Genomic DNA, 15378 nt, shown 5'->3' with positions numbered 1-15378 from the left:
TGAAGTGAGATTACCCTCAGTCTGTACAGGCTGATGAAAAACAAGGGGCCTCCTCCCAACCTGTCAAAAGCTTAAAGCAGGATCAAACCCACTATCGTTGCCATTAACTGGTTTACAGCAATATTATTCTAATATTTATGAATAATTGTAGCAATCTTGAAACTTCAGTCTGACTTTATGCTTTGTAGTGATCCTGGCAACAATGAAGTCCAATTACTGCCAATTTATGCATCTCAAGGTTTGTTAAGATCGTGCCTTGAAGCATGCAGCCCTTTGTTCAAAACAAAGGCCCCCGTTTCCACCAGAAGTCTCTTAAACCTTTTCTGTCTGAGTTCAGGTCAGAATAAGATTCTGTCTGTGTCTTCATCCACCAGTGAGAGAAACTTTGAGAGTTTAAGCAAATGCATCTTTGCCTTTATTTTACCAGATCCTCTTATTAACCTCCAGTGAAGCAGCATTGTAAGTAACATCTTAATTAAATGCATGAATATGCATTTTACACACTGACAACATGTCTTAGAATTTCCTTCTTCTGTGGAGGTAAAGTGCCTTTCCCTTTATTCTCTCCCAGCCATGTTGTGCCCATGTGTTTACCATTGCTTGAGTAAAGGTCTCCATCTACTGGTGAAACGCGTGAAGAACATTCACAGCACATATTGTACAGTACAAGTTCCCTCTCATCTACATCCACAGGCAAATACTTACATACAGTTACCACAAGCACCTGCTGCAAGGCATCTAAATTTTGTCAGATGGTTTATTGAATCATGCAATCCATGTCATATCAGCAGCCGGTTACAGCCATACATCTGTCAACACTTTGCAGTTTAATATTAAGGCAGGAAAAACAAAAATAAAAACAGGTTATGTACAGTTGACATCTTACAGTTGTCTAGAACATATACGGTTGTAAACAGTGACCACAGCTACCTCTCAACCCAGGGAAATGCACACAAGTGGTTTCTTAAAGGGAAAATATATGTGTGTGTGTGCATGTGTTTATATACACACACGCATATGTGTGTGTATATACAGTATACACACACACACACGTATAAATACATATACACACACATTATCATAGATTAGTTTAAACCCAAAACAGGTCTCTCCTTTAACTGAAGTGAGGAGAGACACACTGTGGTGATGGAGTGTGTTGTTGTGTGTTTACAGATGCTGAACGTTACAGGGTGTCCTTCTGTGTTTCTATTTATTCCTGGGTGACAGTACTGATTTCAACTGGTGACTACAGTATACAGTATGTGTTGCATGATGAAATACATTAAATCAGGTTACATGTGAATGCGTTTTACAGCACATAGTATTATGGTGACAGTAATACAGTAGCAAAGTGGAAAGCACGATCAGTGATGTTCTTTCCATTGACATTTCTACAAAATACTGACAGTTAAAACAATTAGAGTTTCCTCTTTGTTGCTGCGCTGTTGCCATTTCTCTCTGTGCAGCAATGTAGCACTAAAATAGCGACATCTGATCTAAAGTGACTACGATCATTGCTTCTATGTCTCTACTGAAGATTCACTCGACATTATTTGAATACACATACTGTGGAATGAATATAAGGCACTTTGATGTGATTAGCAGCTGAACTACAACCTAAGATGGGCTTCATTCCTTGGCTATTCTGACTCTATACACACACACAAACACACACAGACCTCTGACTCACTCACACAGACTGTAGCGATCCATTGTATTATTACATGCCACCATTTTTAGACTCGGCTAATTGATTTACTGTACTGTGGGTGCTGTGCACATCCAGCTATGGCTATATTAACAAAACAATCATGCAACAAGACCTGCTTATCTTTGGCCACTGATCCTTACAGAAAAACAAGCATAATACATTTGGCAAAATATAGTGTGTAGTCATCTTTACAAAAACAAACAAACAAAAAAAACACTTAAGAGGATAATTAACACTGGTTCATAATGCAGATATTACTGTGGGAATGAGGGCACTCCGTTTTTGTCACTGTGAATGCACAGCTTTGTAATAAAATAGAATAATTCACTAAATAAAGCTGAAAAGTAAGAAGACATATTTACAGTAAGTCGTCATTTTGGTACGTACAGACAGTAACATTCTTCAGTAACAAAACCATTAACCATTTGTGCATAGTTTTAACAAGGACAGACAATCAGAGCTACAGGAATAAATTCTGATTTGCAACATGATTCGAGACAGTTTTACTATAGACACGAGTGGATCCTTCATTACTTATATAAGAACCAGGTAAAACGTATTCACTGCAGAAATTACATATGACTTTAGAGATACAGTTCATAGATTCACATACCAAGATTCTCAAGAATACTGTTCAAAAGGCAATAGTTTTGAATCATGATGCTAGTGAGAGAACAATACAAATCATTCAGCAGGTACTAAAGTGAGAGTAGAAGTACATTAAGTGGATATGTTTAGAAAGGAAGTCCACAACAGCCTGATATTTAGAAAGTCTTAATATGTTCTGTGACACTCAGTGCTGCTGCCGTGAGTTTTTTCTTCACCCCATCGCCTCTAATCTTTCATCCCACCAAGTGCTCCGTGACTGCCGTTTAAACATCGACTTCGCTCCTTCACTATTGAGTCTTCACACTCAATGGTGCCTTCATGACTGAGACAACAGTGCATAGTAATGTGCTACTGAGGTATCCTGTACAAAGATATCCACTTACACTGTGTTCTTGGGTGAAACGGGCTCTGGGTCCCTCCCCCCACCAATCACACATAGATCCCCTCTGGGTTCAGGCCAGAACTGAGAGGGCTGTGCAGGACCCGGAGGTGAGTGGAGATCGGGTGTGAGGACACGGGACGCTTCAGGGAGCCAGTCAGGGGAACTAAATTTGAGAATGAAAATACATAAAAGAAAGAAAATTAGAAATATATTGTAAATTCCAAAGGTGTGGTGCTGAAAATAACAAGAAATGTATCATTGGTTTTCACATTTTACATAAATTGATTACAAATTCCAGTAAGTTACCAGATAAAAATGATGAATAATAATAATAGAGCCCTGTTTATGCTACAGGATACCTCTGCTATGGGACCACCAGGGGGCATTACTGAGCTGTGCAGACATTCTGCCAAAGCAGTGAATTTTATGGCCAAGCACAAGAGCCCTCGCTGATTTTTCATACATGAACTGGACGGTTACCAGAAGGACATGGATGCTCAATTCATTACTTTTCCTGTGTGAAATGCATTACCATTAAGTTTAATAAAGAGAGCAATGCAATGAAGTGCACGACCTGCAACCAGAAACACCTCGGGCGCTTTGGAGAGGTCAGACATTTAAGTTAAGATCCCATTCAAAGTCAAATTGAGCCTGAAATCCAAAGTACATTTAGACACTTTCAGTGTGATTTTTCACGTGAACGAAGGAAGACCAGACCACTTTTTAAGGCAGTGGGCATACTAAAATTATTCATAAGTGTGCTTGAAAGTAGAGGTTTAACTGAATGTTTATGCTTGGACATTTGGATTTATATATTCATTTCCATGCTTGCAGGCTTATCTTTTAAATTTTGTACATTTTGATTTCTGTTTTGACAGTTGGATATCCAGCTCTTCACTTCCAGGCTTCACACAGTGCTCTCATCTCACCTCAAACTTCCTGAAAGTCAATTTTAATTTCTGTATGTCTCTAATTACATTGTTACTGTGTAAGTTTTTGCTAAGCAGCTGATCGTTGATGGAGGGACCTCCCACTATCACCTCTCTTTGTTTATGTATCGGCTCTCTGCTCGTCTCCTAGAGGGTGACAGAGCTGTGGTCCAGTGAGCCCATCACAGAAACTGCTGAGCATGTGATGAAGGACAGCATGATGGAAAGAACAAGGGACAGACAGAGAAAGTAGGGTAAACAAATGACGGCAGGTCTGCCCGTATCCAGGCCGCTGTTGGCATGGAGACTGTAACTGCCTCTGGAGCGGGTAAAAACTAATACTGTACTCCCCACTACCCTCGCCCACTCCCCATTTTCTCTCTCACACACACTGGAACGCTAAAGCTGTGTTTCCGCTGTATGATATGGCTCGGCTGTGCTCAACTGTTTGGTACCAGGTGCTCGATTTCGTCTTCCACTGCAGACAGTAGCCCCTCAACACAACACACACACAGGAACAATGGAGGATATCGAGGGGGAGGCTGTTTTGTCTCAGCAAGGAGACAAACTTTGTGTCAGATAATGCTGAATGTAGCAAGACAAAGGACTGCTGAAAGAACAACACAAACAGGAGAGTTTGGGAAATCCTACATCAGAGTGCAGACGACAAGACGACTCGAGTTGCTCCGTGTTGCACAAGAGATGATTCTAGAGACGATTCTCTGACCAATCACTTCAGCGTTTAGTATCAACTTAACCTTGACTGAGGGGATACCAAAAAAAGTGGCAGGTACCATTAACAAGCTTTGACAAAGGAAAACCGAGCTGAGCTGCACCATGCAGTGGAAACATTGCATAAGCAGAGTAATTTAGTCTCAGCAGGCTGTTAATACACCAGGTAGAAAAATAACTAAGTGCTGTGATGGAACAGAATGACTTTACTAATGCACAGGCTCAAAAGACGAACTGCACCTCAGTCAAAGTGAGTCATGTGCCTCCCATGTGAATGGCACCTAAGGAGCAACATTCATCCTCTCAGCATGCACTTTGACATATAATTGAGCTGTTATTCCAGTTTTAGGTCAGACCAGTTCAGATCAGTACGACCGAGCTGACCCCTGAGTCCCAGACTACACACTGTACCTACAAGGTCAGCCAATCAACTTCAAATGTGATTATAGCATACCATGCGGTGCGAGTTAAATCTTTAGCTCCAAATGATATTCCCCAAGAGAGATAAAATCCACCATTTAATGTTGATAACAAAATGATTTTCACTTTACCGTGACTGCTGTGAGTGCTCTCATCCTCGGTGGGTTCAGCCGGCAGCACTGTGACCTTGGTGCCGGTCTGCTTGATGAACTGCTGTAGGTTAACCTGCCTCAGCTCCTTGGTCAGCTGCTCCAGCTCGTGCTGCATGTCCTTCAATGAAACAGCATCACACAGTGATTCTTCAGGAAACATGAACGCATCATCAGGAGCTTGAAACTGACTAAACATCTACAGATCATATGAGACTGTGTTGGAGTATTTTGGTGTCCAGACACTGGGAACATTAGATTGTTAGTTATTATCCAACAGGATCAAAGCTCATGAACATGATCAAACTGTATTTATGTACATTTTGTTTAACTGATGTCACCTCTTATATGGTGACGTAAATGAGACACAACTTAGCTTATTTCTAAGATATTCTATTGCTTCTAGATGTACCCTCAAGCTAAGATGGTGGTGGGATCACATCTTTCTAAGTCCACACATCCAAAGATTTTTTTCATTTTCAAACTTTCAGTCAGGTCCAACCAACACCGACTCAAGCGGCATCACAAGGCAATTCATCAGTTTTCACACAGCTCCCCCTGGAGCCACAAAAGGCTTTATTCAACCTTTTTAACATATGTAGTAGCATTTCCCAAGACCTGTAAACAGACGATGTGTGGAAAAAAACAAAAACAACCACATGGCGGGGATTCAGCATCACGCTGAGGGATGATTCAGGTGCACAGATGCTTCAATACATTCTTACTGATGGATGATCCCCCTGACCACTACATCATCCTGCTGCACTACCGCACTACTCTTCTATAAATAAATAAATAGGAAATGAAAAATAAGTATTGGTGCATATGTCTCACCTGCAGTTTCTTGCTGCTTTGTCCAAGCGACCTGTCCACAGCTCGGCAGCTGCTCTCCAGCTGGACAGCTTGTCTCTCCTGGGCTTTCAGTTCTGCTTTGACCCTGAGGACCTGAGCCCGAGCCTCGGCCTCACTGACCCACTGGGTCTCCTGCCGCTCCCTCTGCAGCCGCTCCTCTTCCAGGCCTGCCTCTACACCCTGATGGGACAAAGAGACAGACAGATATGGAAGAAGAAGGAGCCCACCTACTACAGTGTACAAACATCATGAGACACATTGGTAAAAGCTAAATATGATGAAAAAGGACAGACCACGGCATTCTTTGATTCTTAGCTGATTATTAGTATCTTTTCCCCAAACTATTAGCTATTATATATAATCAATATGCCAAAAATCTCCCACACATAGCACACCTGTACCATTGCCAGCTTTTCTTCAATGTCCAGTTCACAGCCCTGCAGACGTCCTTGTAGCTCCTGCAGTCTTTCCTCCAGCTGTCTCTCACTCTCTAGCTCAATCTGTAGCTCCGTGGCCCAAAACTCTTCTTCCTCCATCTCTACCTCGTTCTTCCTCACGTACTTCTCCAGCCTAAGGATCTCCTCTATCAGCCCTCCTCCACCTGGGTCTCCGGTGCACCCTCCACCTCGCCCCCCTCGGCCTTCAGCCCAGGCCTGGAGCTCAGCCTCATAGGCCTCCAGCTTCTTCTCCAGCACATTGAGAGTCTCTCTCTGCAGACCGACCAGTCTGACCAAATCTTCCATACGACAGGCCCACAGGCCGGGCGATGCCGTCCCAATGGCTGGTCCTGCATGGTGGTGATTTCCACTGTTTCCAAGGAGCAGTCTTCTTTTGGCCTCAGCCTCGCCTATTCGACCTCCGCTCAGTATCTCCCTAAGGCCTCTGGGAGCACCGGTGAATGTAAGAGACTTGCGGCGCGGCTCACGTCGGCGGAGGGAGCGATCGTTGGGGTGACGAAGCTTTGCAAGGGGAGGGAGGCTCTGCCGATGCAGCCCACGTTCAGGCCCCCTAAGAGGGGGTCCTTCTGAGGGGGGTCGCTCAGTTAGGGAGGGGCCTGTGCGATGCAGGATCAGCTGGACGTCACCAGCATACTGGCCCCAGGTGTTCAGAGAGGCCACGGGGCTCTCGTGAGGGGCCAGGTGACGCTCGGTGTCTCGCCATTTTTCTACCAGAGTGTATCTCCCAGTGCGACCTGTGAACACCACAGCAGAACAACACACTTATAAAAAACACGACTTGTAAGCTTGTAGATGGGTATATCAAAATGAAAGGATTCCAACTTTCATTTAAAGCTTCTTCAAAGAGCATGTGTGGATGATTCAGTGGCTTCTAGCTGGTGAGGTTGTAGAGCACAACAAAGAAAACAGCCCTCCCCCACCCTCCCCTACACTGGCTGCTAAGGAAGTGAGAAGCTTGATTTGTTTGGTTTGGTTTGTCCATTCTGGGCTACTGTAGAAACATGGCAGTACAGCATGGCGGAAGAGGACCTGCTCCCAGTGTGCATACAAATAGCTCATTCTAAGGCAACAAAAATACAACAATTCTGATGTTCACGCGATTATACACTAATAAAAACATACTCAGAAATATTACTTTCCATTTATGGCAGGAAATCCCCCTAAATGTTACACACTGGTCCTTTTTTGAACACTCAGGGGTAGAAAGATTCAAAAACCAACTCACAGAAATGCTGCCATGACATACTACGAAACTGCTGAGATAACATGTGAGCAAGCAACTGTCTTCTTACACATTTGGCAGACACAGCGCGACATTATCATCCTGTTAGAGTCACATTTCTGGCCAACTAATGATCTTTAAGTTCAATTTCAATCAGCTCGTGTGGGAGTGGTTTCTGAAAAGAGCTCACAGTGGTTTTATGAGTGAGACGAAAGCCTCACCCATACAGTAGAAATCGCAGGCTGGAAAACTGAACAATCAGCTAAAAGAGGCTCAGAGCTGCACGGATCTGCAGTGTTGGTGGTTTCTCAGCTGGGTTTGGTACTCTGTGCAACCCTTTCACATTAAATTTGATTGCAAGAAATAAATTCCTTAATGCTGTTTAGACAGAAAACACAACTTGTAGTAGACAGAAACACTTGTAAAATGCCAAAGTATTAATCAGCATTGATGTCTGATCACTCAGCGTGGTGTGTATGTTTTAATAGAAGAAAAGGCAGAGGAATGGGCTCCGAAGTGCTGCTTTCTCAGTTTGGCAGGAGACTGAGGGATGAGTCAGACTTTCCCTCCTTCTACCCTGCGCTTTGTGGGAAGTGATGTCAATACAGCCTGTTCAAGTGCCCCCGTTCCTGAAGGAGCCATATGGGAAGGGGGGGGGGGGTGCTTAGATCCAAGATACCAATAAAGCCTCCATGTATGACCCACTGTATCTCAGCAGGAGCTCAACATGTGGGCAGGAAGCTTGTTTACTTCTTTTCAGGTAACAAAAGGCAATGTGGCATTTTGGAGAGCCCTCTGCTCTGATGACAGTGGGCTGATGGAGGCTTAAAAATACACTTGATGAGAAGGCTTCAACTGTTTTAGCGCTTTCAGACGGTCATAGTGTGAAGAAAACTGTCCAGATTTATCAGAATACTAAAGTAAAAAGCGTTTTAACTAACACAGAACCTGTGAAGCATTGAATTGAAGAGACACGTGTTTAGATTAGCAGTCTGCCGTCTTGAACAAACGACTTTAAAAATGGAAGCATTACACAGTCAGATCAACCTGTAACTACCATGAGGCAGCTTTTCTCCATGCACACAGGAGCACACAGGGTATTACCGTGAGACACAAGAGCTGCGATCTGCCTGAATATCACCAGTTTAAATTATGTCAACCGCCTGGATTGTCTGCACCCTTTTCTAACTAATTGGATTGGCTGAATTTCACCAGCACTTCAATCCAGAAGCAGCTCCCAACAAGACTGATGTGGAAATTGTTATTTAATGTTTCCTGTGAATCCAACACAGCAGGATGTTTGTCTAATATCAGCGGTGAAACTCAACCAACAGAGCAGAAGAATAGCACCTCACATGTCCAGCACACACTTCACGACAACAGATATAGCTTATTATTGACAGCTAGGTACCAGGGTTTTTAAATGTATTCGTGGATTCACAAAAAATGGAATTGTGTATGAAAGCGCGGGTGTGTGTTTTATGGTAGAAAATAATCTACCTATGGCCTGAGCCAGAGCAATCACCACTTCTTGGCAGGTGGTTGCCTCTGTGACGCCGCAGACGACCCTCTGGACTCCATCCACCCAGACCTTGAGCTCCATGTTGGGTCAGAAGCGAGGGGGCCAGTTGTGGTGTGTTGGCCCCGACATTATTGAAGGCTCCAGTGGTGCAGGGCAGCTGAAGCCCCTCTGGCTAACTTCACTGGGGAGGAAGCACAAGTGAAAACAGGAAACAGTTAGTCAGGATGTGCTCAAGGCTATAGTTATAAAGCTTGTTCGCCTTTAAGGACAGAGTGTGAACAGGCACAGAGATGCACAGTTGCAGTTCTGGAAATATCAACTAATACCAGCAGTGAAATAAGCAGAAAAAGGAAGGCATATTCAGGCTATTTCAGCTTATAGGAAAAGGACGGTCCAGTTGAGAATGGACTCATACAGGCAGGCATGCCAGGACCAGCTGGCCAAAGCGCTGTTGTTTTGTTCTTCTCTATGAATAGGTACATTTCTGTTGGGGGTGCAGAAAGAGTCTGCCAGCAGACATTCCCAAGTCCAGATCCTGCTTTTGTGCCGAGGATCACATGGAAGCAGCGAAGACAGAGCAGGAAGAACAAGAACCAGAAAAAGGAGGACATTATACAGTGACCGACTGCCCAAAAACAAACATTCATACTGGGATTATATATTATATGGTCATTTCAGCATTGAAAACACAGACAAAGGATGATGATGTGATTTTTAGGGGGTCTGCACCAAAACCACTTGTTCTCTCATGTCTAGAGGATCTGATCTGGAGCACCACAACGCTTCATTTATAACAGCAAGTTGTGACACATTTAAAATGAGTGATTTATATACTGCACCGTGATTTCAATGGTATAAGCACAGAGAAGACATTAGATAGGTTGTCTTCATGGTGTTCGTTTTGATATCATCGCTCCTGACAGGTTGTCATTGCTATTTAAAGATTCACAAAATCAGCTATGTAAACTGACTAAGCACATTACCAGACTCATGAAGTACACGTTCAGAATGTAAATAATAAGTGATAGAACACAGTATCTGAAATACAGTATCTGAGGACTGATCCTTCAAAATGTTCTCCAAATGGCATCAACCCAAGATCTCTCCATGGATCTGGAACCTTCACTGCACCTACACTACTGAGTCAAAAGGTCCTTTTGTTCACCATCCCCCCACCAATTACACCTCCCACTGTATTCCCTATCCACATTCCCAAAGTCATCCACACCAGCCTGTCCTACCCTCCACCAATTGCTTTTCTAAATATGGCAAAGACATGAGGCAATGCTGCAAGGCAACATTTGTAGAGTTTGACAAACAGATGGAGAAGCAACTAATGATGATTTTCATTGATGATTATCTTTTCTTTCAGTTGATTAATTGTTTAATTTATTTTTAAAAAAGGCCAAAAATACCCATCAGAAGTTCCCAAAGCCCAAGATGACATTTTTACAAAGCATGTTTTGCCTGACTGACAGTCCAAAACAAAAAGTGTGACATGAAAAAGGAGAGTTTTCACCGTTTCAGCAAACATTTTGCTTTGATAAATGACTAACACGATTAAAGCTGTATTACATTCTTTTTTAATTTTCAGCTGATTTCCAACTAATTCCAATTTCAACTAATCATTTTAGCTCTACAAACAAACAAAACAAAACAAAGCCTCAGGCAGCTATCAGAGATTTATGCACTCCGATTCAAGTGTGTGTTAAGTGCACACATGCACTGCATGTGTGCCTCAGTGTGTATTAATCCAATATGTACAGTCTGTGCATTCGTATGTATGTGAGTGGCACCTCGGTCTGTGGTCTGGCCTTTGATCACTCTGTTCTTGACGTATTCACAGCCAGTTGGAAAGTGCCTTTGTCCTTCATTCAAGCTGCCCTTAAATGGCATTAAAAGGCTGAGGGGTGGAGAGGAACAGGAAAACAGTCACACACAGGCACACGGTGAGATTTTTCTGCAGTGACCCAAAACACTGTCACCATTTTGTAACCCTTTTTCCACGGGGATGTGGAAACAGTAATGGGGACTGAGGGGGGCTTGATGCAAAGCAGGCAGAGTGGATCAGCCAGGGAGAAGGTTCGGATTCACTGGAGGGGGGAAGGGGAAAGTGCCTAAAAAAATAAATTATAATAATAAATTCTACCTGTGACAACATTGTGTCAGAGGGATTTGCAAGGACCGCTGCATAGAATAATGTTGTTCTGGCATTAACAACAGTTGAAAAACTGCCTGTGTTTTCATTAAAAATGTGACATTCTGCGACACAAAAAACACAAAAGAGATAACTGTTCAAACCAAGCAGAACATTTCATAACAAAGCGGCCGATTCGATGCCTCTTCCTTGCACAAACTCAACAGGACTCAGCGGGGCATTTATAAATGTCACTTGCTCTGCTCCAGACTCGTAGCATTTATACTCATTAACATTAACCCAGAAAACCCAAATGATGATACTGGCACAGCGGTGTGGGGCAGCGTGCCATCCTGAGATCTGCGAGCTCTGTTCCTCTGGTCCGTCAAAGCCACAGCCTGGGGAGATGCCCGCTCCCTGATTTGTGCAGCTCGTCTTATGCCAGAGAAGCATTTCATGAGACACAGGAGGGCTTAAATTCCTGCGAATTCTGTTTGAGCTGCGTTGAGAGATGATCAACTGCAGCAAACCATCAAGCTCAATCAGAGCGTTTGTTTCGGTCTCGTATTGGTTCAGCGGCGTCGACTCGAGATGCCTTCCTCTCAGAGCAGTGAGGTGTGCGAGCAGCCTGGCCGGCCTGGCTGCTAATGACAGTTCTGCTGGCCTACAGGAGCACATCGAGTTGGCAGGAAAAAGGCTTCAACTGGCTGCTGGTGTAAACAACCTACCATATGCGCTCCTGTGGGTGTTCCAACACCACCAACACACTGCTGTTGCACGAACCAATGAGAAATACTGTAGGAGTTTTTCCTGAAGGAGCTTAAATACAGCAACGCTTCTTTTGTGGATTTAAAGTCTGTTAAGCATCACGAACTGGCCTGAGGATAGTGCAGTTTAGCTGTTTGCCGAACAAGGGGGTGTTTGAGGCAAACAAAATGGAGCATTCATTACATTAAAGCAAAACCAAGACTGAGCCCGACTCAGGAGAAAGCCTGTGGGACAGCAACTGAACCAAGCTGAGAGAAATGATCTCACAGGAAAACACGAATGATCCGCAAGTACAACCTCCACCAACAGACACCATTACATGCTGGGTCCTCTCCAAATTTGCTGACCATGACCATTATTCACTAAAGGTGGAAAACAATACAGTCATTTCTTGAGGTTTGGGCATTGCAAGTTTGAAGGAATTTATATCCAAGTAGCTAATTAAAAGCAATTTATTATAGAAGTTCCTGACAAGCAAAACTCCCCCACACTGCTGTTCAATTAAAGACAATGGGACACTTCTTACAGACTTAAGCAACAGCAGGCTGTTCTACTACTTAAACCTTCTTGCCTATTGCCAACCAAACTTTAATTCAAATTGCACTCCCTGTAGAGCAACATGTAATTACTAGAAATTTATACTCTGCTGTAATTGGTAACAGATCTGTTGTGAAATAGATCTCTGTGAGGAGCCAAAGACAGACGCTGGTTCACTGTGGAGGCACTGGTGGCTGGAACTAACTGGAGAAATCTTTGTCTCCGCTTTCAATTCCTCTATATTGTCATCAAGTGCTACAGCCGCAGTGTAATCCCTGGGCCTAAAACACATCAGGGTGGCAACAGTATAACACTGATGTAAGACTCGCTGACAAGATGGGACCCCTGTGGTTAAAAGTTAGGGGTCTTGCAATGGGAGCCAGACAGAGAGGTTCCTCGTCATAAGCATGCCAGCCTCAACAAACACAAACCGTAAAGAGCAGTGCAAAGACTGCTGCCGGAGACAAGGCCTTGATCCTGTAGAGTGGAGTCTGATAACATCCAGGATGTACATTCCTGGGCTGTGAGAATGCAACGGGCCATGACTAAGAGACAAGAAAGCTGCTCTGTGATCTTGATGGCCCTGCAACAAGCAACAGCTACGCAATGGCCCTTCAACAAACTGCAGCCAATAGAAAGTGTGTTTAAACCGGCTGATCATTAAATGATCAGCGAACGTCCGAATAATTGAAATAACTGCAGTCCAAAAAAGATGACGCAAAGCTGATAATAGTTTTCTATTGTTGTCTGAACTTTCTAAAAGCCTCTGTTATGCACAATGTTGGCATCCTCTCGGCTCTACACAATGACAAGACTGAGCGCCTGCAGCATGAGCAGATAGATGCTGATTAATAAGAAACTAAAGGTGACAATGGAGCACAAACTTAACCAGAGGCTTAATTTTACACACTTCCTTAGCAGAAAAATGTGTGTAACTCAACATTCATGTTCAACAATGTCTCATGATCCATTTCCTCACAATTTAAATAACTAACTTTATATTTTCATTCTAGCTCCGATCTGAAGATTTGGAGGTGTTTGGGATTAAACCCATGTCCAGTCTCAGGGCCTGAGAGCTCTTCAGTAGCCGCTGGCCCGGAGCAAGCCGCAACCCTCTGCCTCTCTCTGCCTGGCTGACATTAAACTATTAGGCGCTGGAGCAGCCTCCCCCATTTGGGAGGTCAGCACTGGCAGGATCTCGAACATCTGGACGGCACGTTCAGCCAGCAATAATGCCGCCTTTGTTCCCATGCCATATCCACTGCTCACTCGCCAGCTTTGAAGAGCCAGCAGGGCATGCAGCAGGCTCCTGCACCGGGGCACCGACACAGCAGGGCAGCAAGGGGCCCTCTGGCCAAGGTTTACATGTTACAGCGGTTTGTAAAACATCATCTGGTGCTGAATCACAGTCTTGCATCTAAGCCTTTCTAGAACTGACATGGTTTTGAAAATGGCAGCTGGTCCCAAGCAAAAAGTGACTAAAAATTGTTTATTTCTCCAGTGTGGAGGGAGTTATTTGCAGCCTGGTCTTCACTGTGCTGTGACTATAACACCATTAAATGCAGCAAAGACCACTGAATTACATGATTCTACTTATAGATGAAAGCAGATGACAAAGCACAAGACTGAGACATAAAACCTGGGCTGAGTGCAACAACTCCACAGGTTGGCTCTGCTACACCTGGTATGTGTTTGGAAGTTATAGGCAGAATGAACCGTATGTAGACTATGATTCACTGGTAAAGACTGTTGGGACAATGAGAGCTCGTTATATTTACAGAAGATGCTGAACAAGATAAGAGACAATAGTGAGGAAAAGGGGAAAAGCAACAATCTCAAGTGACTGTTCTACTGAACACCTGGGCCTGCTGAGATCACACAGACTAATAATACAAACTAACAGTGAAAAACAGCATTAGCTTGATGTTACATTAGCACCTTTTATCTCCCCCCTGCACCTCCGCCTCATACTGTTGCTGTCGAGTGGGACGAGGCTGGAGAAATGGCGATAATGGACTCACAGAGTAGCCCAACTATTCTACTCCACAAATGTTTCCGTTATCTCAGCCTCGCAACTCGCAGCTCCGCTCCGCTGCGGCACATTTCCCCACCATCAGGACCGAGCCGTGGTCTTACCTTCAGGCTGCGGGCAGGTTCCAGCTCAGCGTTCGCTCTCCGAACTGAAGTTTGGGCTGAAAGCGCAGGTAAAGGCGAGAATTCCGCAAAATGTGTCCTTCTTCACCATTGCCCAGTAAATCACTTCCTACGAACTGCGACAAAGTAACGTTTGGCTGCTGGACACAAAAAACACAGGGACACAAAAGGCTGCAGACGCGTCCAGAGACAGATATCGGACGTTTTGGTCCTCTGTCCCAAAGTTTGTGCGTGTCCTCTCTGTGCGTTAGTCTTTTGCGGTCTTCACAGGGAGCTGCGGAAAATGCCCCTCTCCCCGTTTCATTACTCCTGCTGGTGAGTACATCGCAGTGGAACTGGGACACCGCAAGGCATTGTGGACTGTTTAAAGCTGCAATACACTCGGGGGTGGGATGGGGGTGGGGGGCAACTTTTACACATTGAAGGCATCTGAGAGCAGAATGACCATCAGTAGACTCATCTGAGCCCATCTGAAGCACTTCAGCAGAGGCAGTGTGTGAACAAGGAAGCGTCGAGCCTGTTATAAGTCTAATAATAACACACCATGAAATAGAGAATTTAAATAGAGACGTGTTTACTCGAGTGCTTCCTCAATGTGCTTGGAGAATTTTGTTAATGAACAAGAGGACTTAAGAGCTTTGCAGGTGTTTTCTGCAGGTGCAGTGAAAGTGTTTCATAATCTGCTTCCAGAGGAAAGAGAGTTCATTCAAAGCTGCTGAAGAATAGCAGCCTTGAATGAACTCTTGTGAAAATAGAACTATAGGCCTGCTAACATATAGAACACACGAATCTGAGA

At 44.1% G+C, this 15378-nt stretch overlaps 1 protein-coding gene across 2 annotated transcripts; it reads right to left on the bottom strand.

Moving 5' to 3' along the window:
* Positions 1 to 739: 739 nt before the first annotated feature.
* Positions 740 to 15080, bottom strand: LOC139338129 (ras association domain-containing protein 8). Of its 2 annotated transcripts, none has more exons than XM_070973066.1 (6): positions 14565 to 15080; positions 8965 to 9167; positions 6180 to 6976; positions 5767 to 5964; positions 4915 to 5053; positions 740 to 2865 (listed from the first exon to the last, which is right to left on the bottom strand). In XM_070973066.1, exons 2-6 carry the CDS (start codon positions 9065 to 9067, stop codon positions 2750 to 2752), a joined length of 1353 nt encoding a protein of 450 aa, XP_070829167.1. In that variant the 5' UTR covers positions 9068 to 9167; positions 14565 to 15080; the 3' UTR covers positions 740 to 2749. The 2 variants fall into 2 exon arrangements, with proteins under 2 accessions (XP_070829167.1, XP_070829168.1); XM_070973067.1 differs by having other exon boundaries at positions 6186 to 6976; positions 14565 to 14919.
* Between the last annotated feature and the right edge of the window lie 298 nt (positions 15081 to 15378).

Source organism: Chaetodon trifascialis, chromosome 10 (assembly GCF_039877785.1).
Source record: "Chaetodon trifascialis isolate fChaTrf1 chromosome 10, fChaTrf1.hap1, whole genome shotgun sequence".
Classification (NCBI taxonomy): domain Eukaryota; kingdom Metazoa; phylum Chordata; class Actinopteri; order Chaetodontiformes; family Chaetodontidae; genus Chaetodon; species Chaetodon trifascialis.
This window is presented reverse-complemented; position numbering and strand designations above follow the sequence as displayed.

Bases quoted from the DNA above. Each gene is read 5' to 3' on its own strand.
- LOC139338129 (XM_070973066.1), bottom strand. From the start codon at position 9,067: ATGGAGCTCAAGGTCTGGGTGGATGGAGTCCAGAGGGTCGTCTGCGGC. The intron at 6,977-8,964 runs GTAGATTATTTT...TGGTGTTCACAG, and splicing joins TGCTCTGGCTCAGGCCATAG to GTCGCACTGGGAGATACACT. The intron at 5,054-5,766 runs GTGAGACATATG...GTTTCATTGAAG, and splicing joins AAAGCAGCAAGAAACTGCAG to GACATGCAGCACGAGCTGGA.